The sequence below is a fragment of the Vidua chalybeata genome, chromosome Z (genome assembly GCF_026979565.1).
Source record: "Vidua chalybeata isolate OUT-0048 chromosome Z, bVidCha1 merged haplotype, whole genome shotgun sequence".
NCBI classification, from domain to species: domain Eukaryota; kingdom Metazoa; phylum Chordata; class Aves; order Passeriformes; family Viduidae; genus Vidua; species Vidua chalybeata.
The window spans coordinates 1,102,758-1,126,988 of NC_071570.1; the positions used below are offsets into that span (position 1 = coordinate 1,102,758).

Genomic DNA, 24,231 nt, shown 5'->3' on the forward strand with positions numbered 1-24,231 from the left:
CTAACTGGGTTGTGGGGCTGCTCCAAGGAGTGAGAGGCATCAAGAGGGAAAAGCCTGTTCCTGGAAATAATTGAAATCACCTGGACACCTGGTGACCTCCCGGAGAGACCAGGGCTGTCCTTTGAGACACACCAGCTGGCGATAAGGAATTTGTGCTGCCACTGCTGTTTCAGCATCTATTTTTTAAAGTGGAAGCTTCTGCAGAGAAGGCAGCTGGCTCAGGAGTTAAACTCTCTGAGATTCAAGGCCACCCAAATCTCAGCAAGGTGTCGAAGTTGGCTGAAGGCCAGGTCTCTCTGATCTGAACATCCTTAATCTCTGGAGCACTTGGGTATAGGTTTTAGATAGAAGTGTTGGTTCCAGTGCATGTTCAGCGACAGATGCAGGGCTGTGGGTGATGATCTGCGGGATGAGGGCATGCCCAGTGCCCACCCAAAATTTCACTGTAAAGCTGAAGTAAGTCCCCAAGGCAATGCAGTGTGGTTTCTCCTACTCCTTTGGGCATCCCTAGCTTTCCCCATTTATGAATGCTGAAGATGGAGACATATAAAGCTCATTTCACAGTCATTCTTACTCCTAAATTCATACAGTCCCTTTATTCTGAATTAAAATTTGCACTGCAAAGAAAATCTTAGGGTGAAACAAAATAATTGTTAGAGAAGCTGCTAGGATAACCTTTTCTGAGACAACTTAACCCAAACTAATAGCAATAAAATGTCTTGTAATCTTCAAATTCTCCTATTTATTTCCTTAGCAGATTGAAACATAAGGAAGCTATTAACAACATGCTGTTTGTATCTCTAAAATGTCAGCCTTCAATTTTAGAGAGCAAAATTGAACTGCCACTGACTGACAAGATAGCTGTAAATTTTGGGGAAGAATTTCAATGCAAACATGCCAGAAATTTCATGAAAACAGTTAAAAATTACTACTAATTGAATTGTGCTAGAGAACTAGTTGCAGACTGTAGTGAAAGCACTCATGGTTTTATTTGAAGGTTATCCACATGATATGAAATCCCATTAGGACAACATTTATCTGCAGTAAAAATTATCATAATGCAGAGGCGGAACACAGAAAAAGAAAATCTACAGGTCTGTTCTGGTGTGGGCGATGTCTGATGCTGAGGGGACAGTAAGTTCATTGCTAAGTGTTGGTGTGTCTGTTCATGACACACCAATAATAAATTAATAACCATTAATAAATTCCGGAGCTGTGGCTCTGGTGGATCTCAGTACTCTTCTGAGGTGGTCCATGAAGTCACACTTGAGCCCAGACGCCACCTGCTCCCACCAAGTCCTCACAACCAGGATAATATCCCCTCATGTCACTGGCCGAGCAAGTCTTTACTTTGAGGTCCTAGGAGAGGTGTCCTGCCTGCATCCATTGAGAACAGTCCATGAAGGAGGGTGCAAAACAACAGCCTCTGTTTCCAGCCATCAGCACCTGCGTCTACCAGGACATTTCTTGGAGGAGAAGCCCTTCCCAGGGCACTTTGTGAAGTGTTTAATGTTTGTTGTAGCCAAACCAGAGTGACCTTCCAGGAACAGCCTTCAGCTGAAGGAAAGTAGATTTAGAGAAGATATTGGGAAGGCTGTGAGGGTGGGTAGGACCTGGCACAGGTTTCCCAGAGCATCTGGATCCCTGGAAGATTCCAAGGCCAAGCTGGACAGGGCTTGGAGCACCCTGGTGTAGCGGAAGGTGTCCCCGCCCATGGCGGATGGTCCTTCCAACCCAAACATTCTGTGCACCCACAGTTCTATGCCTTCCCTCTGTTAACTGCCCCCTCGTGCCCGTGTTTTGCAGATGCTGATGGAGCACAAGGCCACCATCCTGCAGAAGTACGCCCGGGGCTGGCTGGCCCGCGCGCGGTTCCGCCGGGCCCGGGCCGCCGCCGTGGTGCTGCAGTGCCACTGGCGGCGCCTCAGGGCCCGGCGCCAGCTCCAGGCCCTCCGCATCGAGGCACGCTCGGCGCAGCACCTCAAGAAGCTCAACATCGGCATGGAGAACAAGGTGGTGCAGCTGCAGAGGAAGGTGGATGAGCAGGTACGTCCCGGGCCGTGCTAGGACAGGCCTGGCCCGTCCGCCGCCTTACGCCTTTTCGTGTTGTCTTGCAAGGGTCGTGTCGGTGGCAGCCAAGCGTTTGTAAGGGTGGGACACAGCTTGCTCAGGGAGCTGCACAAGCTGCACTGGAATTGTTGCGGGGACTGCCCAGCAGGGCTCAGAGGGGGAAAATGGAACAGCACTTCTGGGAGGTGTTGCTTGCTGCACGTGGGATCCAATGGGTTTGGGGCTGAATTGCCCTGCTGTGCTTTTTGCTCCGCGGGCACTGAGCGTGCAGAGTGCGTGCCGCCACTGGTGTTGTGAACCCCGTGTTCTTGGGAGTCACGTTCCCTGGAAGATAAACAGCAATTTGGGTTATCCACGTTTACTTTGTGTTAGTAGACACAGCAACTCTCCAGGAGTAAGGGGAGGGTGGGATGGTGTGATGTGACAGATCCCTGCGTGGCATGAGTTAATGACCTTACAGTGACTGTTTGATCACAGGGGTGTTTTCATCAGTAGGCATTTGCCATTAATAAGCTGCAGAATAATGGTTTGATTTTACAGACATAGCAGAATAATTTTTACACCTACTAATGTGTGCAAATTATTTTGTTAAATACCTTCTGTGTTGCTATACAAGGAATTGAGGGGCGATCATAAGAAGTGCTGAGTGGTACCTAGTTGTATTGACTAATATCAACAGGGAAATTCATATCCACTTGTACCCTTAAACTGAATTTTTACAGGTAGGAGAACATTCTCTTCAGCTGGGATTGCCCCTGATTTGTAGCACCAGTTTGTGATAATTCCAGTTTATCATTCTGAGATGGTGTCAGAGACCCTTGTCCATCCCACACGGCTCCCTCACCACCTGAAATCTCCCCACCGCAGTATGACAGGAGCAGTCCTGTGTTGGGGGTGGCTCTGTGTTGGCTCAGACAGTGCAGAGTCAGGACACACGGGGCTTTGCATCGCTGTGGTCACCCTCACTGCAGTGTTAATTGGCTGCAGTGCATTAACTGCACCGCAACAGGGTCCAACTTCCAGACTTCCAACTTACCCTGGTGTTTAATTTTAAAATGCCTGTTTCCATACTTAGATTTTGCTAGCAGTAGCTTAGGAATGGGAAACTCTCAGAATAAGTTTTGGTGTGACCTGTCATCCAGAAGGTATTTTGGTGGAATTGAATAGGAAGAGTCAGTCCAGGTCGAGATAATTTGGGCTTAACTCATGCAATGAGTGTGAATGTCAATGTTGGATCTGCTGAGCAGCTGGTCTTGACACTGGAACATCAGTGATATGTTATAGTTTGTATTTTTTCCCTATTTCCTTGCTAAGAGAAGTGTGGCAGTAGAACAGTAAAGGAAAAAAAACAATATTTGGTTAACATTGGCTTTCCTGTTATGGGTTTTGAAAGCCGCAAAAGGATCTGCTTTCGGAAAGGAGTCATGGAGAGCTTTTAACCAGGCAGAAATAATGGTCTTGAGCTCATCTTGCTCTCCTTCAGTCTCTCCACAGACTATGTTGTAGGAGTTTCTTTGATGCTTTCCATGTAGCTTTTGCAGGAAAGAATTCCTGCTCTGGGGTACCTCTGGTGGTCTGTCCAGGGAGCTGAATTTAACCATCCTTCCAGGGCTGCCAGGTTTCCCTGGGATGCTTTGGAAGTGCTAAGGGGCACCTTTCCAGTAGATTCTTTTTTCAGTGCACTGAATCTTTTTTCTGGCACGGTGCATTTGCAGTATCGTAGTTTCCCTGAAGGATCTTGCTTTCAGTCCTTGCTAATCTATAAACACAACCTTTGAAAATACCAATTAACTTTACAAGGAAAAAAAAAAAGCATATAGCAGGTAACCTGGAGAGATGCAGTTGTGATGTATTCTTGAGTAGCTGAGGAAGAAAATGTTTCTATTTCTGCTACTTTAGCTCATGCATGAGTAGAGATGCAATCCTCCGTGTGCCCCTAAGGAAGAGATCTTTCTTTGAAAACATTAAAACCTATTATTGTATGTCAGCCCCAGCTCAGATGCTCTGGCATCTGTAACTGGAATAATTTAATTAGGTTTTTTAATCAGGTGAGGGATTTTTTGCACACAGAAGAAAGATTTTGATCTATTTTGCTGCAAAACATCCTCACTGAAGCACTTTCTTTTGTATTTACATTGGACCAATTCCTTCTCTTTTTTTTTTTTTTTTTTTCTCTCCTTCAGGTAATTTTCTTTAAATCTGTTTGTTGGAATTGCCTGAGACACCTACAAGGCATGTGCCTAATTTAGTATTGCATGTTCTTGCAGCCAGTATTTAGACACATTGTGAGCTCTCTACACTCTCTTTGCAAGCACTACTGTATCTCTGAGCATTTTTGGGAATAAAACTAGTTTGGGTAACAAGCTGATGAATTTGTTACATCTGCCTTTGGTAGCAAAATAAATTAGGGTTTTTCACAGAGCCCAAGTTGAAACCAGGACTGTCTCAGGTCTACAGGGCTAGATAATGATTGAAAATAAAGCAAGTTTGAGTTTAACAGGGTTTAACTGTTGAGCAATCTCTGATTGCAGTGGGGAGCAACCCAGTAAATGCTCTCTCATGTCAGTAGTTTTTAATAAAAAAACCCAGAACCATTCCTGTGCATTTATCTTGTATTTGTATATCAGGGGGTGGAATGAGATGGGCTTTAATGCCCCTTCCAGCTCAAATCGTTCTAGAATTCTATGAAATGCCTTTGGTCATGCAGAAATTATAATTTCCTAATATGATACGAATGCTGAATTTTGATGTTCATTAATAATTCATTACTAGGGAGCAAAGGAAAAAAATGTTAATATGCCTCATTTACTTGTTTTTCCATTTGAGATGTGTCTTTATCTTGCTTCAGAGCGCTGAGATGCAGGGAGAGGGGTTGCTTTGGGAGGTCACCTTAAGAAGGGCCAGAAGGATGATCAGAGCAAGACTTTAAAAACCAGAATGCATTTTAAGTTTCAAAATGGTTCTTGTGGTATCGAGATTATCTACCCAAAGTCAGCACAGCTTCTGTAGTAGGCTTTTAATGAAACTCTAGGTCTTTGGCCTGTGGATATCTAATAACGATGATATTTTATTGGTCACAGTGCCCATTGACTTTGATTTGAAGCCCAAAAATCAGCTAGGTCTGCTGAATTTTCAGTTCTCAAAACTGGGGAGAAAATCACTGCTAAGTGCTTTAGAAGTGAAAACCCGAGCAAATGAAAGGATGGCTGAGGTGGCACATGACTTAAAACTGGAGTTTGGGGAGCTCCTTGTGCTTGAAGCTGCCGTTCTGTATTGTCACTCCAGGTTTCTGCAGGCATGGGATTCAGGAATAGCAGGGTAAACTGCAAAAGGAATATTACAAACTCCCCAAAACTGCAAACCAATCACATTAAGCAATGCTGTTTGGAAGCTGTAGTAGAAGTGTAGTATTTTGGTTTGGTTGCCAGTGCTACCAAGAGTTTCTTGCCTTTGTTCTGAGTGATATCAGCGTAGTACCAATTTGACAAATGCTTCTGTAATCGTTGCCAAAATATTATTGAGCTTTTGTCACAGTTTAGAAATAGATTTTAGCTTTATAAGCTTCATTAGCATATGCATGGAATTATTGTTATTGTGGGTCTGTCACCCACCATGCTTGAGGATTTGAGTGGCTGCTTTTGATGCTGCATGCATTGATGTCACTTGTGCTCTTGTTTTCTTCTTTCTGGGATGCTGGCTGCAGAACAAGGAGAACAAGCTTCTGAATGAGCAGCTGTCCATGCTGACATCGGCCCACTCCTCCGAGGTGGAGAAGCTGAAGAAGGAGCTGCAGCAGTACCAGCAGACCCAGCAGGGTGATGGCAAGCAGCTCCTCAGCCTGCAGGAGGAGATGGAGCGGCTGCGGATGGAGCTGGAGAGGGCTCACGGGGAGAGGGAGGTCATGGAGGACAGCCACGGCAAGGAGAGGGACCTGCTGAGGAAGGTACATCTGTCTGTCTGTCTGCCTGCCTCAGGTTGTCTCCTGCAGGTGGCCGTGTTGGTGAGGGCTCACTCTTCACAGCTCTGAAGGGGAGTGTCTGTTCTTTGACTGTTAGTTCTCCTGCTGAATGCCCCTAGGATTTACCCCAGCTCCTGGGGCAGGGCAGGTAGACATCCCTGCAGGGGCAGTGGCTGCCTTGTGTCAGGACACACCACCCCGATGCCTTTTGTGCTGCCATCCACAAGGAAACGCCCCAAACCCAAACGCATCTGGAAATCGGGATGCCTAATAACCATGGACATCATGGAATCACAGAGTTGTAAAGGTTGAAAAAGACCTGTAAAATCACCAAGTCCAACCATCAGCCCAGCACCATCGTGTTCAGCACTAACCCATGTCCTCAAGTGTCACATCCATGTGGTTTTTGAACACTTCCAGGGCTGGTGACTCCGCCACTACCCTGAGCAGTCTGTTCCAATGCTTTACAAGCCTTTCAGTGAAAAAAGTTTCTCTGATACCCAATCTAAACCTGCCCTGGCACAACTTGAAGCTGCTTTTCCTGTCCTAAGCTTCATGTGAATGCCAGAGCTTCATGTGTATACAGTGATTCCTCAAGGTTGTGTAATGCAAATTACTGGGGAGGTCTGTCACATCTGCTGCAAATATTAGGAAGATGTAAATATTCCTCACCCCAACCTGGGATGAGACACAAGGCTCAATTTCTAACCTAGCTGGTGTTATAGGTACACACAGAGTATGACCAATGTGTGGACCAACTTCCCTCCCTGAGGAGAGGCGCTGCTCCAGCACCAGCTGCTGGTTGTTACAGATTTTTATGGGGTTTGGAGCTGGGATATACACAGAATAGTTTGTTTTTTTTTTTTTTTTTTTTTTTTTCTTCCTCCTTCATGCAAACCCACAGAATTTCATGGTTTGGAAAGGAGCCACAAGGACAATCAAGTGCAGCAATCCTGTGCTTTACCTCTTGGGATGGGAGTGGTCCAACACTGCCACCATTGTACAAGAAGGCGTTCTAGTGGGAGAAAGAGATTCCAGAGTGTAGACTTTGAAATAGAGTTTGAAAATAGCAAAGATGGACCTTTTGCCCTGAATTTCTTTGCTGATCAGATTAATTCTGAGTAACACCCATTCTCTTAACCTGAGGCACTGAGCTGAGAATTCAGTTTCCTTCTGCAAATGCTTGTGGCTGCTCAAGTTAAATCCATGATATCTCTCCTGTACCAGAAATTGAATTGAATCTTTGATCTTGCTATTGGAAATAATTTAGGACCTTTCTACTCAATAAATTGCAAAGAAAAGGCTGTTTTGCAGCTGTTATTCTAGAACAGTACTTGGTGTGTGACAACCTGAAGACGAGTCGCTTTTGGAAATTTAAAAAAAAAAAAAAAAGGATCCTGGAAATAGCTGCATTAATATTACAGTGGAAGAATGTCCTTATGAGGCTCCTCTAGCGCACTTCACACAGCACCAGCCGAGCCCTCAGGGGGTGGGTTTGGCTGAGGAGCTGTGGTGAAGGACCGTGGTCAGGGTGATTTGCCCTAAACCTCTGGCATGACTGAAATGCACTGTTGGTTGTGCTTCTCGAAGAGGTGAACAGTCTGTACACCTGCTGTCCTTGGCTGGACCAAGAGAGCTGCCAGGCGATCACTTGCTCCACTCCTTGCACTTGTGGTGCACCACACAGGGACGTGTGAAACTGGTGATTTCCTTTTAAAATTATAAGATTCTTTTTGGTGCAGGGCTCTGTTTATTAGCTGGGTGCAGCACAGGCTTTTAGGGCCTGAAAGGATGCCTGATTTTAAGGGTGGTGCAGCTGGGGATAAACTGTGTCTCTTTGTTCTTGATTGCAAATTGCCTTCAAGCACTTTGATGGAAGGTTGGATTTATCACTGAAGAAATGCTTTTAAAAAGCATGGAAACAAAGCAGAAGCTTTCCCTTGTTGTAAAACTGCCTACAGCAGAGCAAATACTGTGCATTTCACCATGAAAATAGTTAATTATAAAACATTTCTAATCGTGCAGGCTCCTATTTCTGGCATTAGCTTTCAATTGCTCCCTTCAGTTCCTTGTAAGTGGGAAGATGGAGAGGACCTGTTTCCTTCCTGGAAATATTAATTTAACCAGAACACTTCCCAAGAAAAATTCTGGGAAGAGATTTTTGAGTTGTTCTAATATCTGCTAGAAGCTGGGAAGCATAATGAAACTAAATTCAGGTGAGAAGCAGTTTTTGCCTTCAATATAAAGATGACACCACAGGCATGGATGTAGTAGGACAGATTCTCAAAGATATCTCACTTCAGAGTAAGACTGAGATGAACCTTTAATTTTTCTTCAGCTCCTGAAAATCCATGTCAATTTTGATTTGAAAAAAAAAAGTCCTTTATCTCTTCATCATAACTATTCTGTCCAAGTCCTTAATTTTAGAATAGCTTTTCTTATTTAATTTTGTGATTAAGTTTTAAACATATGGGTAAGTACCAACAGCTCCTTCTAGGCATTTTGGTAGCACCTATTCTTCTCGCTTGGTGAGCTAGGATAATTCACAGCCTGGCCAGGAATTTCATTAGGAAAGTGCCAAATGCCATCATCCTTTTCTTACAAGACTGGGGGAGGATGTGGGGCAGACCTAATGGGCAGGTTGTTCCAGGGAAACACTTAGATAAGAGCTGCAGCCATCACAAGTGCTCCCTGCTCAGCATCTTCCACAGAAATCTTTCAAATCAGGTACTCTTGCATTTGAAGCACCTCCAAGGATCTGTTTCATGTGGAAAGATAAGCAGGAGGTACAAAAGTTGTCCATGTAGGTATCAGGGATGGAGTTGGTGCTGCCTGGCCATTGTGTGACCTGCTCCCTTTGCCTTTCCCTGTGTGTAGTGGACTGTTCACGTTCCCACTGGGCTTGGTTACACACAGGTTTTGATCTCTGAGCTTGTTCCTCTTTCAGGAATGCAGAAAACAAATCCTGTTTAAGAGAACATCTTAAAAATACCTCTACCCAGCCTGGATTAGAAATTTTAAAATCTGGGAATAATTTCTGTGGCTTCTGTTAAGTCCTGCTCTTCCAAATATCCTCTCATCATGGTTGAGAATACTCAAGATTTTGGTCCAGTTTTGTTTTCCAGCCATCATAGCTTTGGGCAGAGAGTTCCTTATCAGCACCCAATAAAAAGCATTAGTAAAATAATCCCACTGTCTTTAATCTTTTCCTGATGGGACAAACAAGTAGAGCTCCTTACTGTCCCATTGCAGCACAGGTTTTCTTTCCATTCCATCCCTCTTGTATCTCTTCTCCAATTTTTTTAAGAATTCTTCATACCTTGAAGTCGCTAGTGCTGATCTAATGGCAGATGTGATTTATGGTGAAGGAGTGCAGTTGGTTTTGGTACCGAATATTAAAATCTTGGCTCAGTTCACAGCATTTAAAACACCAGTAGCTCTGTATGCTTAAATTGTGGTGCTTTTCACTTTCTAGTTGTACATCCAGACTCCAGCCTCCTAGGAGAGGTGCAGACAGATGTAATGCAGACAGCTGGAGTAAATTAACAGGGACAGTAACAAGTGGGGAGGTTTTTCAGTTTGTTCATGGAACAGCACTGATTCAGTTGTGACTTAGAGGAAAACATCCACTGTGCTTGTCCTCATCATTAGTATGTATCTGGCATAGCCAGTGTTTGATCAAATGCCTTAATTTGAACGTGCTTGTTTGGAAGACTGAAATCTGTGCTAGGAGTGCATGCCAGCTGGGCTGCCTATAAATTCAATGTAGTGATGACAGCAAAATTATTGCTCTTGGACTCTGAAAACTCTTATTATGGTGTTTACAGCGTTGTTTATCGCTGGTGCCTTGAGATCCTTCTGCTGCGTGTAGCCGTTTCCTAAGCCGTGGCTACGGGAAGTGAAGGAGCAGGCATAGGGGATGACACATGCTGGGATGATGTGCATTCTCCCCCTGACAGCAGCAGAATCATCCTGCTTGGCTGTGGCAGCGTATTTCACTTGACAATATGATGGTGGTGTGTTTTGAGATAACGCTGTTGAACGCACCAGAATTCGGGGAGCTGAATGATGTTCCAGGATTGGTTGCTGTCAGCATCAGTCCAGCATTGCAGTTGTGGCAAGTGAAAATAGTGTTTTTCAGGATTTAGTTCCTGTTCTCATTATTTTTTACGAGGCAGTTGTTGTTAATGGCTGCTAAATATGCTGCTGTTGTATTGCCAAGGGCCCTGGTACATGTCATTCCTCACTGTACCAGAGGTTCTGTAGTTGGTGGGAAGCACTGAAGTGACTCATCATGCTACATGGATTGGGTACAATAAAATTAGAAAAGCCTGATCTATTCACTCAGCTCGCATTCACTGTGTCCATCTCAGCTCCTGAAGTGCTACAACTCTGAGAACAATCAGCAGATTTATTTCCCCAGCAGCTGTGACTCGCTGCTGTGACTTGAAGACAATGATGAAGCCCATTGAAATCTAAAAATAAACCTCTGATCTGATGACCTGATCACTTCCAAGGGCTTTGCTCCTACAGGTCGTGGCCACCAAGTTCAGCTGCTCAATATTTTGTAAGATTCTGCTGAAAACATTGGTTAAGGGAGAAGTGCAGTAAAGACAGGGAAAGTCATTCTCTTTTGTAGCAGTGCATTTCTCCTGTGTTTCTGCTACTGGTGTACAAAGGATAAGTGGCAAAGCACAGGGGAACAGATCTTTTAAAGAGCAAAGAGAGGCCGAACAAAGCCCCCTGTCTCCTGCCAGGTGAAATTAATCCCTGCAGGAGCCCTGCCCTGCAGCCAGCAGTAACTCTCTGCCTTGTTCCCTAGCGTATCTCCGACCTGGAAGAAGAAAACGCTCTCCTGAAGCAGGAAAAAGAGGAGCTGAACAGCAAGATTCTCTGTCAGTCTGAAGGTAGGACTAACTGCCTGTGGCATCATCATGCCTCCATTAGACGAGGAGCTCGTTTTCCCTGCCTTGAAAAGCGCTAATCTTCCCGTCTTGACCCTTTCCTGGTGGCTTTTGTCTCTATTTTGTTGTGCAGGTAGTTCTGTTTGTGCTGTTCTACTACAAGAACAGAACTACCTGCACAACAGGTAAGCCAGAGGCCAGTTTAACTGGTGAAATACAGAATAAAGTACCTAGCAAGGCTTTTTAGTTCAGTTATGTTAAAGCATTTCATTTAGTGCATTTAGTTCAGTTATGTTTAAGCATTTCATGCAGACAGTGTGGGAGGCAGTGAAGCTGATGGAGTAGGGAATAGCTGTGTCCCAAGAATAATTAATAAAGGATCCAAGGGGCAGCACAATTCACATTATTGAGCTGTGGTGAAGGATTTCTCTAGTGTGACATGAGCCTGTGAGTGTTTTTTAAAAGCAGAGACTTAGCTGACAAGTCATACATAGGGAAAGCAACCTGGGAAAATCCCATTTCACAAAAGGGACTCTCATGCATGTATTGAGCTTTTCTATTTTTGGTCATCCTTTTCAGCTTTGATTTTGCAGCAGGATTTACAAAGGTCATCATGCTGTAGATGTAGCTATCACTGCTCCGTGGTACTTGTGAAGTGCCTTTTGCTCCTAGCCTAACACAAAACAAAGAAATGAAGATAACCTATTAAGAAAAAACTTGCTGCAAATGTTTATTCATTCCTTACAGGATGCTTTTGGAGCGTCTAAGATGGGAGAAAGGAGGTGGAGGGGGTTGGTTTGTTGTTCACCAATTTAAAACAACACACGGGCTACATTTGCCTTAGGTTCCTTAGGAAGAGGAGGGACCGGGTTTGCTTCCAGAGGGGGGGTTTTAACAAATAACTGAATTTATTTGGATATAAACTTCTTTGAACCCCCACAATCTTGCCATGATAAATGGTCAATGATGGCGTGAGGAAGAGCTGCTGCTTTTGATTTGCTTCTATGCCAAAGCTGCTGGTGGGAAGCAGGCAGGGAAGTTTTAATATGCAGCAAGTACCACCTTTTCAACCCAAATGTATTTCTGTACCATGCTGGTCTTTTCTTAAGTGGGTTTATGGCTGGTCCATGGGAGCTGGAGCTGCCATAGTTAAATGATGGTTTGTAGATGCTGGAGACTTCTCTTTAACTCAAGGCAAAAGAACTGCTTAGCAAGCAGAAGAGGTCAAGCTGTGTCAAATATTGAGGAGACTAATACAGATTATAATAGTCTCTAAATATTAGTGAACGCTTACATATATTTTAAAGGCTCTTGGCAGAGAGTATTTTGTTCATTAGTTGTTGTTTCACATGTTTACAAGAAGCGTTTTTCTGAGCTAAAGTTCACAATTTCCTTTCCCCCCCTCCCCCCATTCCTATTTTGAAGATGAATTTGCACAAAACACAGTTGAGGTAAATATGCAGATGAAGAAAGAGCTGGAAGAAGAGAGGTCTCGTTATCAGAACCTGGTAAAAGAGTATGCAAGTCTGGAGCAGAGATATGACAACTTGAGGGATGAAATGACTATTTTTAAGGTAACAAAACTGGAATTATCTGTGTTCCCCTGTGTCCTGGACCTGATGTTGGTGCCGGGATAACGTGGCTCACTCACCCCCAAAACATAAAATAAAACTGCCATTAGTGGGCAGTTTGTGCTTGATATTTCTAAGGATACCTATCTGCACTGGAGCCAAACCATTTGTGTGCCTTGCAAAAGGAGCTTGGTCTTCCGTGCTTCTCTGTGAAATGCTTAGAGATGTCTGTGAACTTCAGGAAAAGCTGGGCCATGCTTGTTCTTGTCTTGCTTTTGTGTCAGTGATGTTTATGTGTAGGTGTTGGGTTGAAAAAGCAAACAAACAAAGCCTCCAGCAATATGACTTCAAAATTTCAAAACCCAGAGTTTTTAGGTTCAGCATTGCTAAAGTGTTAGAAAAACTGTTGAAAATCAGAGTGCTGCTGGATTTGATGGAAGGCTGAGTGTTTAAAGAGGGTGCTGTCAGCAGCACAACCTTGAGCTCAGATCTGCATGTTCACACTTAGCAGGCATGTGGTGTCATGAAGAGCCTTTAATTCATGCCGAATTTTTACGCTGAGCTTCTATATCACTTTTGCACTTTGAAGTGTTAATGTGAATTTCAGGGGTAGGGCATAAAAACTTAGAACATGTAATTCTCTGTAAGGTAACTTAAGTATATAGTCACATATTTGCTCTAAAGAATCAACACTTGGAGAGGAATCCTTTAACACTGGGTGCTTTATGTGTCTGCATCATTTCCTGGCAGCAAACACCGGGGCACAGGAGAAACCCATCCAACCAGAGCAGCTTGGAGTCTGATTCCAATAACCCATCCATCTGCACCTCTGAGATCGGGGACACAGAGGATGTGATACAGCAGGTGGAGGTACAGAGAACGAGCAGGGAGGGCAGGGGAGCCCTGCTCTGGGCGTGATGGGTGTGGGGTTTGCAGCACAGGCGGGCAGTGCGGGTTGGGCAATGAGGTGTGATGGATGAAATTGGTTCCGTGCTGTAGAAAAGCGTCGTTAATTGTGTCAGAGGGACTGCAGGGTTGTGGTGCTCTGGCAAATTCTACTTGTTTGCAGCATCAGGGCTCTAAAAATAATACAGTGCTGTCTTTGGGCCATACCAGCTTGAAGACTGATGAAAATTCATCACAGCAGTTACACCCAGTGCTGATGGATCATGACTGTATCATGATCCCTCTCTGCAAGGACACCAGAATTCATTGGCCTCTTGCCCTGAGCATTTTCATTCCCGTGCATCTTCACGGATGCATTGCTGGCCAGCACAGCCCTGTAATCAAATCAACAGTCTCCTAATGCAGAAAAGAGCAGCACAAATTATTCCTTGGCTATCAAGAATCCTCTGGAAGAGGGAAATGTGTATTTTACTTACGTCTGATAGAATAAGCTGCTTTTAAAACTCCACTTTTCTGACTCTTGAGCACTAACAGGTGATCAGTGTCCCTAAGGTCAGCCCTACCCTTGTAGGACCATATTTTATGTCCCAATACACACCTGCAGAAGCCCCCACTTCCCTCTGCTGGCTGCTGCATTATATTGCTTTGGTATTTTTGAACAGCTCTGAAAGCATTTTCTGAAGTCAAAATAATCAGTATTGACAATGCTTGGATATAAAATATTCCAGGTGAAGGCAGTTAAAAACCCCCAACAAATAAACACTTGACTAAAAGGGACCCAGTAGGGCATTTTTGATGTTCTTAGCCCCCATCATCTACCTATCTGTTGGGCTGTTAAGCATTCAGTGATGTATCAAAACAAGTCAGGTATTTTACTGACACTAAAAATAGGTGTTTAAAATGTGGATTTGCTCTTTGGAAGTACATGTGTTTCTTAGGACGCTCTTGTTCCTGGCTGTGGCTGACGTACAGTCAGGGTGCATCTGGCACTATGCATGGGTATAAAACTTGACACTGAGGTCTTCTCTTTTTTTCCCTCCCTCCTGTTCTTCTCCAGGAGATTGGGATGGAGAAAGCAGCCATGGACATGACCCTCTTCCTGAAGCTACAGAAGCGAGTGAGGGAGCTTGAGGTGGAGAGGAAGAAGCTGCAAGCCCAGCTGGAGAAAAAGGAGCAAGAGAGCAAGAAATCCCAGGCAAGAGGCATCTTGCTAATATTTCATATTTGTAACTGGCCTTCCTTGATTGCCTGAGGCCACATGATGTAGGAATTTAGCTTTGAGAGTGACAGGTTCAAGGCTACAAATCCAGCTGGAAAAGGGAGATAAACTTTTTTTTTTTTGTCAGCTAAGGACAATTGGACAAGAGAACTGCTTTATTTATTTGTTTAAAGAAACTGGTTATAACATATTTATGGCAGTATCTTAAGCTTCTTGAAAGCAATGAAATGTGGAATCAATTTTGGCACACATTATTCCACTCAGCACTGACCCTGTGTCTCACGTGTTGTACCCGGCATATTCAACAATTCCCCCTTTTGGATGATTTCTGTTATTCAAGCATTTCTTTGCTGTCCTGGCTTCCCCCCATCCAGCAGTGTGTGGCATGAGCTGAAAAGCACTTCACACACATGTCAGCCAGGCTGGTGTCCTCAGTTTGATTTTATTACCATCTGTGTGTTTTGGTTAGGTTTTTTTCCTCAGTCATGATCACAGAGAGGAATACGGGTTAAAAGTAGTGTAGTAAATCAGAAATATCAGGATAGCTGTTAGAAGAATGGGTTCTTAATTTCTGTTGCAAGGCAGGGATAGTGTTTTGCTGTATTTTTCCTTCCTTGTGGGACAAAAAAAAAACCCAAAAAAACCAAAAACCCAAACAAACAAACAAAAACCTCACCCCCAAACTAAAAAACAAACCCAAACACCTAAAGTTTAAGCTGCTTGCTTGAAAGCAAATTAAAGACATGTATATTAAGAAAATCCAGGTTACTGACAGCCCAGTGGTAACTCAGTAGACAGGAGTCCATAAGTCTGAAAATAAAACTCTCTAGGTTGTGGTTGACTTCTGAGTTGGGGGGTTTTAATAGCAGACCTCTTGTATGTGCTTTCCCTGCCATCTGTAGCCAAGGCTCTGTGGCTTGTCAGAGGCCAGAGTGTGCTACGAAACAGCAGTGCTGCTGTGTGCTTGGAGTCCTGAAGCACTGAAGATGCTCTTTTATAAATTGCTGGGCAAATGCCATCCCTCTTGGATGCATATTTGAAATTTCTGGGGGCTTCTGTTGCTTTGTTTGGGAATTATTTTCGTTATTACTCTCCAGTGTGAGATCAGTGTACCTTTGAACAAATGCAGTAGGAGACTGCAACAAAATAATCAACAGTAATTATTTACTTGCTTCACTAGATATCCTTATTGATCACCCCTAGCAATTTGCAGGAAACACATGAAACAGGAGACTTCCCCAGCTTCTCATTCCTGCTGCAGGAGGATTAAAAAACCTGTTTTCTAACTGCTGTGTTGGAGGTTGTTCCCTTAATGACTGTCATTGTTTGAAAGCTGCAGCAAGGCACAGTTGTCAGGATGTTAATGAGAGATTAAACCATTTTCTCTTGGAGTGTCCTCTGCCCCGCTGGTGTTGCTGGGATGCTGTCTGATGGCAATTAATGATATTATTATGGTTGAGCTGGCCACCAGGGCTGAATGCTGATGGAGATGTGCCTAGCTATCCTGTGCTGTGTGCCAGTGCTTCCACCTGCTCCTAAATAAAAATTTGCTCTTTAATCTGCACAGGTAATTGAAATAAAGACTGAAGTGACTTCGGAACATGAAGATTTTGCATACAACAGCCTGAAGGTGAGTGAGAGGCTTTTACTTAGTGCTGTAACCTATTGCATGGCTCCAGCAGCCCAAACAAATAGTGTGAATGTGATAATAACCCAAAACTTGCTGTAATCAGCTCTGTTAGAGAGGGCAGTTGGAAAGGTGTAGCTTTCCATCTGCTCCTGGGCATGGGATGGGCTCACATATGTTTCTCTCTGGGGTGACATCTGTTTTCTGCTGATCTACCTGTCTTTGAGTCATCCATGGAGGTAACGAACCCACTTGTGGTGAAGGGGGCTTTTTCCATGGCAGGTGTTCCCTCAGGGACTTTGTTGGGCTCCCTTTGACGGGCACTGCAGGTCTTAGCAGTTGGCTTTGCAGCAGGTGTAAATTCTTACGGGCTGTTTCTTGTTCCAGGCTCCACCTCTGTTTCTTAGCCACCTTCTGTGCTATCCCAAGGTGCCACTCAGGTCAAAGCCAGATAAATCTGTGGAGTGATTTGAGCCTCCTTAAATGGCTCCATCTCCCAGCAGAAGTGCTGGCTGAGCATAGTCATCCTGTGTCTTCTCAGTATTGCCCTACCCTAGAATTTGTCTTGCCCCCAAGCTCTAAATCCTGACAGTTTCTGTCCCCATCACTTTCTCCCTGTGACAATCAGAGCAACTGAAACCACCTGGGCTCCTACTGCAGCTTCTGTGGGTTCTGTCCTCCTGCTCTAACTGTATTCAAACACTTCAGGCCTTAACTGTCTTAGACCAATTTTTATGTCCTGCTTATCCTCAGAAAAACAGTTCCTAGGATAGTGTTGCTAAGGGAAAATTTTTTATGCTGTTGGTTTTTTCAGTGCAGACCTACCTTTCTGATATTCCTTCTCTCCCTATCCCATTAACAAATATTGCAATGCAACTGAGAAGTCCAGAGGAGCATATGTTTTCCAGAACAGCATGATGCTAAACCATCTGTCAATAGTAATATCAATTTTTCCTCCTGCATCATCTCCTCCGAAGGATGCAGAAAAAAGCAGAAATTAGAGATGGAAAGGATGTCCAACCCTCACTAAGCCCTTAGAGTATCAGTAGATTTTTATGACACTTAATAATCCAATTTTATTTTCCTAGCATGCTATTGGTGTAGCTCTGAATTTCCTTAGTACCTCTGCATAGCCCCTTGGAGAAGAAGCATGACCAGGTCACTGCCCAAGTGTCTTCCAGCTGGTTAAACATACTTGTGGAAGGTTTAAGTTTCTTGACCTTGTAAAACAAAGTGGAGTCACAGTTTGGAAGGGGGAAGCCCAGCAGATAAGAGCCACCACCTCCTTAAATGGCTTCTGGAGTTCTGACTTCTGTGTGAGTTCACAAACTGTGTTTCCTTCAAGGTTTAACCCTGGAATTTCAGAGCGGAAATACTAATGTTGGGTTTTCCTGCTTTCTGCATACTGACATACTGGCATTCATAGTTTACATATCTAACAAATTTTAAAATACCATTTAATGTTAATAGTATTTCATAAGAATAGGTGGCATGTGTTGCTAAAAATGCAGGGTTCTTTCAACTTTAGTCTTAAACAGATGGAAAATGAACCTGCAGAGAATTCACATTCACAAAAAGAGAGACACATTTCACAAAAAGAGAGACAAATACACCTCCCTGCTTTTCTCCCTATATCTGAACATAGGACACAGCCTGAAGTCTCTGTCTGCAATCCAAGAGTGACTTACTGCTGTTTTTGAGGGCTTCTTTTCCCTCGTTCCCCCTTGGCAGCTGCTTCCATGGCTATGACAAAGCTATTCTTCTCTTCTCTTCTCTTTCTCCTGCTAATTTATATTTCAAATATTTGTACTATCTCTGGCTCCTTTAAGAGTTTCTTGTGCATATGTTGATTTTTCATTTTGACCAGCTTAAAAAGACTTTATTTCAGGGAAATAGTCTAAAAGCTCACACACAGAACAGTCTTTCTGTGGATGCTCTTGAATGGCTTGTGAAGTACCAGTTAGTCAGCCATGGACAGGGACATCTTCCCCCGGACCAGGCTGCTCCCACCTCGCCTTGGAAACTCCCAGGGATCCAGGGGCAGCCACAGCTGCTCTGGGCATCCTGTGCTAGGCAGGGCCTGCTCACCCTCACAGCCGGGAATTTTATTCCTCCTTTCTGATCTAAACTGTAGGGATGTGCCTCCTGTTGATGGAGTGACCAAATTATCCTTTGTCTCCTTAAAAAGGACAAAAGCCCAGAAGTTTCTCTCCTCAGTCTGGTTAAAAGACACCTCATAGGACTTTGGGGACTTCACCTCAAACTTAAGGATAGCCAATTGGACAGGAGCCAAAAGGTCCCACCTAGGTAATTCACTAGAAAAAGAAGAGAACAAAAGAAGTAAATCGCTTTTGTGAAGTGTTTTAGCAGGAGCAAGAACCTCTTGCCCTGGCTTGGTTTTTCTCTGTAAAGAGCTTTGTTATTTTGCCTCTTATTAAAACTTTTTCTGTTTCCAACACTCTATCAAAAGCCATCCTACTAATTTTATGCCATCTGAGGTAGCTGAGCTATCTCAAGTGTGATACTTTTATCTCAGAGCTTATGAGACCTGGCTTGAAGAGATAAGTATCACTAAACCTTCTCTCTTTCAGTTTGGACAAGATGAGCTTTAAGGTTTCTTAACTTACAAACTACTTCCTTACTATTTTTAAGTAAGATTCCATACTTTTATGTCCCATTTCAGACGTTTTTGGCACTCACAGCCCCTCAAGCAGGACAATACAAGATGTGGGTGTTACTGGATGGCTGTGCAGGTTTGGTTTCTGTAAACAGCACATGGTCTGCTGTCCTCCAGCTTGGTGTCTTGGTGTAATTATTACTGTCATGACACCCATGGTGGCAGGGATTTGCCTTTGGATTTAGCATCTGCGGGGGAGCCTGTTCTTGATGCAGATTCTGATGGAGGGAAGTGAGTGAGGCACAGTGCTCTGTTAGAGAGGCTCATCTGGTTTTTTAGTTTTGTAAGACTGAAACAGGTGAAACTTGAGCTAACACTGATAAACTAACAGGCAGAAGTTGCCAGTCCTTTGTAATGGAGAAATACATTTCTCAGAAGATGCTGTCCCAAAATACACCCAGCCAGATGTTTGGTTAATCATTATCCAGGAATGCAAAACAGGGAGATAGGTCCCTCAGACATGCCAGTGAAAAAATGTGTTTTCCTTGTTTTTTCAAGCTGGGAAAGTGGCAGTGGGAACGAAAGCACCAAGGAGCCCTTGCTCTGACTCCGTGTTTCTGAGTAACCTGTTCTAGTGGAAGTTGTCCCTACAGCTGGGCTAGATGGCCTTTAAAGGTCCTTCCTAACTCACACACTCTAGGATTCCAAGCAGGAGCATGATGCATAATTCAGCTTCTCACTCGATGCATAGCTTAAAGTTGGCAGCTCATCATAAAATGAGCTGCATGGAGGATTTAATTTTCTTTTCCTGTAGAGCGCCAGAAAAGAAGAGAGGGGGCAAAATCCTGGCATGGCAGTGCTAACCTGTGACTTAGGCAGGCTCACACTTCGCCCAGCACTACTCTGTAGGCCCTTTGCTAAAGAGTGAAGCTATTTCCATCACCAATAGTGCTTGGGTACCCCTGTCAGAGTTCTTTAACACTGCATATGTTGGGACAAGTGTGAGTTCAAGTTCAGTGCATTCTGACTGTAAAATTTTTTGGTTAAATTTATTTTGTCAGATATTTGTCAAATAAATCAGTGTGACTGGACTAAGCTGAAGAGCATTTTTCACTTTGCCAGTAGAAATCTCTTTCCACATCCATAGCATTTTATTTTAGCTTCTGACCTTCCATGAAGATCAAGTGGATCTTCATGGAAGTGGTGATGCAAAAAGGGTGTATGGGCTGGGTTCAGAAGGTGCTTTAACACTGCTCCATAAAATCCACAAAGAAAGGCATAGGGAATAAATTTAAATGTAAACTTTGAAAGGAGTGTACAATAGGGACTCTTGGAGCAGGGTTATTGGTAATTGCTTTCTTTCCTGGCTTTGTTTCTAACCAGAGCAAAGCTTGAAACGACCAGTCCTTGGAGTTAGCAGTGCGGCTGACCCGTTACAAAAAAGAGAGGGAGAAAGGGACACAAAGAGGAGGAGGACGAAGGTTAAGAAAAAGGAAAGCAGAGGCCTTACCCAGCAGATAACAAAACCCACAGAAGAGTTATTTTAGTGGAAAAGCAAGTAACTGCTTTCACCATCAGTGAGGAGTGATGCTTCTCCACATAGCAGTTTGGTAGCAATTCCCACCATGCACACACTTCCAACTCCTGCTTTAAGCACCAGTTACAGAAAAGCCCATGTCTCATATACATGGTTAACGTGGAGGAATTGATGGATCTAGGGCATTTCTTATCCTTTTGGTTTTTTTTCATGACAGATGGTGTAAAGTACCTGAATATGCCCCATTACTGATGTTGTCTGTTCAGCTAGGAGCGTGCTGCCCAGATGCCAGATCAGCTATTCTGCTCACACCTCTGCTGTGATAGGCCGTGCTATTTATAATTTGTAAAGATTTATAATTACAACACCCGTTTCCTATGGAAATGGGATTTACACAGCTGTGCTAGCTACGCACTGTGTAAATTGTATAAATTGCCCCCATCCCCCCCAGCCATTTTTGGATTCATTAGCTTGACTCAGCCCAAGCTGATAATGAAGCAGATATCCCAGAGATAGGAGGGGTTGTGAAAGGAAGCTGTGGAAAGGGTCAGTAAGCAGCAGGGAGATGAAGCACGTGGGTGACAGTGGGGAATGATCTTGCGACTCTGGAGAATCCACATGGATGGGGGTTGGTCCCTAGGAAAGAGCTGACCCCTCATCAGACAGCAGACTTTGTCAGCTCACGTGCAGGGCTGTTGGTCTGTGCCGTGTTGGACAAGGGTCCTGTCGGGGTTTGGCATTGCCTGAGAAGTCTGGGGGCGTGGGGACGGGAGGGAGCACTCCTGGGTGGCACCATGCAGCAGCCAGAGGTGGAGGATCATGCAAAGGGAGGTGGGCTGTTGTGAACAGGACTCCAAGGAGTCCGACTCACAGCCAGTCTGTGACCCACAGCAAGGACTGATGGTTTTAAGCTTGAAGAGGGTAGATTCAGATGGGATATCAGGAAGAAGTTCTTGGCTGTGAGGGTGGTGAGGCTCTGGTGCATGTTTCCCAGAAAAGCATGGATCCCTGGAAGTGTCCAAGGCCAGGTTGGACAAGGCTTGGAGCCATCTGGGCTAGTGGAAGGTGTCCCTTCCATGGCAGGGGGTGGAACAGGATGAGCTTTAAGGTCCCTTCCAACTCAAACCATTCCATGATTCTGTGATTGCACCCATGTGCAGGAGCAAAGCTGCTCTTGACCCAGCAGGGATTCTCCAGCTGGGTGTTGGGTGGTGGCAAGAAGCTGCCAAATGTTATGCTACCACCTGCAAACAAAGCTTTGTGGTGACAGACTGAAATAAAGGCTGTCTTAGCTGCCAGAGTTCTATTTTTCTGTCTTCTGCTGCCATGAAAAAGTAAATAAGCCCTTCAGTTATCAACTAAGATGTTGTTATTCAGGAGAATCAGTTGGCATCACACTAGCACAGTGTTGGCCCTGCCTGTCAAATGCCAGTGCCTGAGGAAACATCAGGGTGAGGAAATCCTCCAGCTATAAACACTGCTCTGGGGTGGGGGAATTAAAAAAGTGCATGAGAAAAGAAGAGGGAATTCACAGACCTGTAGCTCACCTAAGGGATGCCTGCCATGATGATGGTTTGTGCAAATCATCATCTGCCAGCTTATCTAATGAATATGAAAGGTGAGCTGAGTGTTGTGGGAGTTGTGTGATTTATTGATTCAGAAGGAAAAGAGGTGGAGGAGAAAAAAACGTGCTTAGTTTCTTTAACAGCCTGCTTTTTTGTTTAGAAATAGTGTCAATAAATAAAAAAAATACCCTGGGTCACCCTGTAGTGTTGTTGTTAAATAGCAACAGGCTGCTGACTAGAGCAAAAACCTTCCCTGAACCACAGATGGCTGGGTTGGCAGCAGAACCCAGATCCTGGCTTGCATTGATCTGTAACCATCAGTAATTGAGTCAGCCTAGAGCCACCTCAGAACAGGATGAGGCACCACAGGGCAGTTTATCTAAACTGCTTAATGGCTCGGTGTTTTCCAGAGGCAAGAGCTGGAGTCGGAGAACAAGAAGCTGAAAAATGAGCTCAATGAGCTGAGGAAGGCCATCGCAGACCACGCCACGCAGAACAACTCCTCCAACGACGTGCAGGACGGCTACAACCTCCTTCTGAACCAGCTGAAATCGGCCAACGAGGAGCTGGAGGTGCGCAAGGAGGAGGTGCTCATCCTCAGGTCGCAGATCATGAAGGCAGCCCAGCAGAAAGAGATGGGGAAAAACATGGTAAAGGAGAGGGTAATGGATTTTCTTTTCCTTCTTCCCCTCTGTTGGTGGAGATTCACTGGCTGTCTGAGCAATGCCATTGCTGCTCTGGTGGGCAGGATGGCACAGGGAGGTTATGGAGGGTTGTGGAGGGTTGAGGATGTCCTGCCTGGGGATGAGATGATGTAGTCCTGGCATTTCAGACAGCCCGGGACTATCTGTGCCACCATACCTGATGAGGGTAAGCCAGCCCACACCACCCGTGCACCAATGTGTGTGGTTCAGCATGTTCCTGGTGATGTTTTACAGCAATAATATTTTTCTGCAAGGAAATGGGGTGAGGGAAAAGAATTTCTAGACCAGATTCTGCTCAGTTAGGGCTGGTGCAGCTGTAATGTGTTTCTTCTGACATGCAGGCAAGAAGGGAGCCTGCCTCTCAAACAGCTGGGATGGGATTTGTGTTTAGAGCACATTCTGATGGAAGGGCACATTTTCTAGAAACTCAATCTTTATTGATTTGCTGTCTTACCATTCCTCAAGGTTTTCGTATGTTTTGTATTTCAGACCAAACCAAGCACCCTGCTTATTTTCTTCCCAAGTTCAATGCATCTTTTTTCCATCTCTTATCTCTCCTGCTGCATGTGTGTGGATTCATAGAAACTCAGTAGTGTGGTGGATGCCCCAGGGATGCTTTTATTAGGATAATTGGGAGTTATTTGGTGTCAGGAGCTCATAGGTCTGGACAGAGGTTTAAAGCAGGAAGTCACATTGCTGTTTTGCACGTTAAATTTAGGAGAGCATCTCCCCCAATGCCAGCTGGCCCAACAGTGACCGGCACGTTGACCAGGAGGACGCAATCGAAGCCTACCAGGGCATTTGCGAGACCAACCGGTAAGTGTGGCACAGACCCCTCCAGCTCTGGGGAACGCCGTGTGAGAGAGGGATCCACACCAAAATCAATGTGTTTTAGAGGCCTACCAGCCTCTGGATTGTGTGATGGGTGGGCCATAAAGGTGAAACCAAGGACACTCATCTTACGGAATTGCAGAGTCCCAGAATGGTTTGGGTTGAAAGAGACCTTTAAGATCATCTAGTTCCAGTCAGGTACTGAGCAGGTGGAAAAGCAAACATGGAAGTGAGCAAAACCGGGTTTTGACTTTGCTTCCAGTATGGAAATAGCAGCAAGACTAAGATTTGGGATTGTATTTGTATTTATTTCACAGAATTCATCACAGGATGACCGGATTGGAAGAGACTTTCAAGATCATTGAAAGCCCCAACCCCTCAACTAAACCCTGGCACCCAGTGCCACATCCAGGCTTTGTTAAACACATCCAGGGATGGTGACTGCACCACCTCCCCAGGCGGACCATTCCAGAACTCTTTCTGTAAAAAACGTTTTCCTATCATGCAACCTATATTTCCCTTGGCGCAGCTTGAGACTGTGTGCTCTGGTGCTGTCAGTGCTGCCTGGAGAAAGAGCCCAACCCCACCTGGCTACAGCCACCTTTCAGGGAGCTGTAGAGAGTGATAAGGTCACCTCTGAGCCTCCTTTTCTCCCAGCTGAACACCCCCAGCTCCCTCAGTTTTTCCTCAGGTATCTCATACCGTGTTGGGAAGGTGCCACA

At 44.6% G+C, this 24,231-nt stretch overlaps 1 protein-coding gene across 1 annotated transcript in view; it reads left to right on the forward strand.

Annotated features, from left to right (window-relative positions):
- MYO5B (myosin VB) overlaps positions 1-24,231 on the forward strand; it is a 145,838-nt gene that overhangs the window by 103,226 nt on the left and 18,381 nt on the right. The window contains exons 21-29 of the mRNA XM_053932302.1: positions 1,807-2,046; positions 5,774-6,013; positions 10,851-10,935; positions 12,358-12,506; positions 13,254-13,373; positions 14,467-14,604; positions 16,196-16,258; positions 22,385-22,624; positions 23,397-23,494. Coding sequence (XP_053788277.1) covers positions 1,807-2,046; positions 5,774-6,013; positions 10,851-10,935; positions 12,358-12,506; positions 13,254-13,373; positions 14,467-14,604; positions 16,196-16,258; positions 22,385-22,624; positions 23,397-23,494 — 1,373 coding nt within the window. The remainder of the gene's footprint in view (positions 1-1,806; positions 2,047-5,773; positions 6,014-10,850; positions 10,936-12,357; positions 12,507-13,253; positions 13,374-14,466; positions 14,605-16,195; positions 16,259-22,384; positions 22,625-23,396; positions 23,495-24,231) is intronic.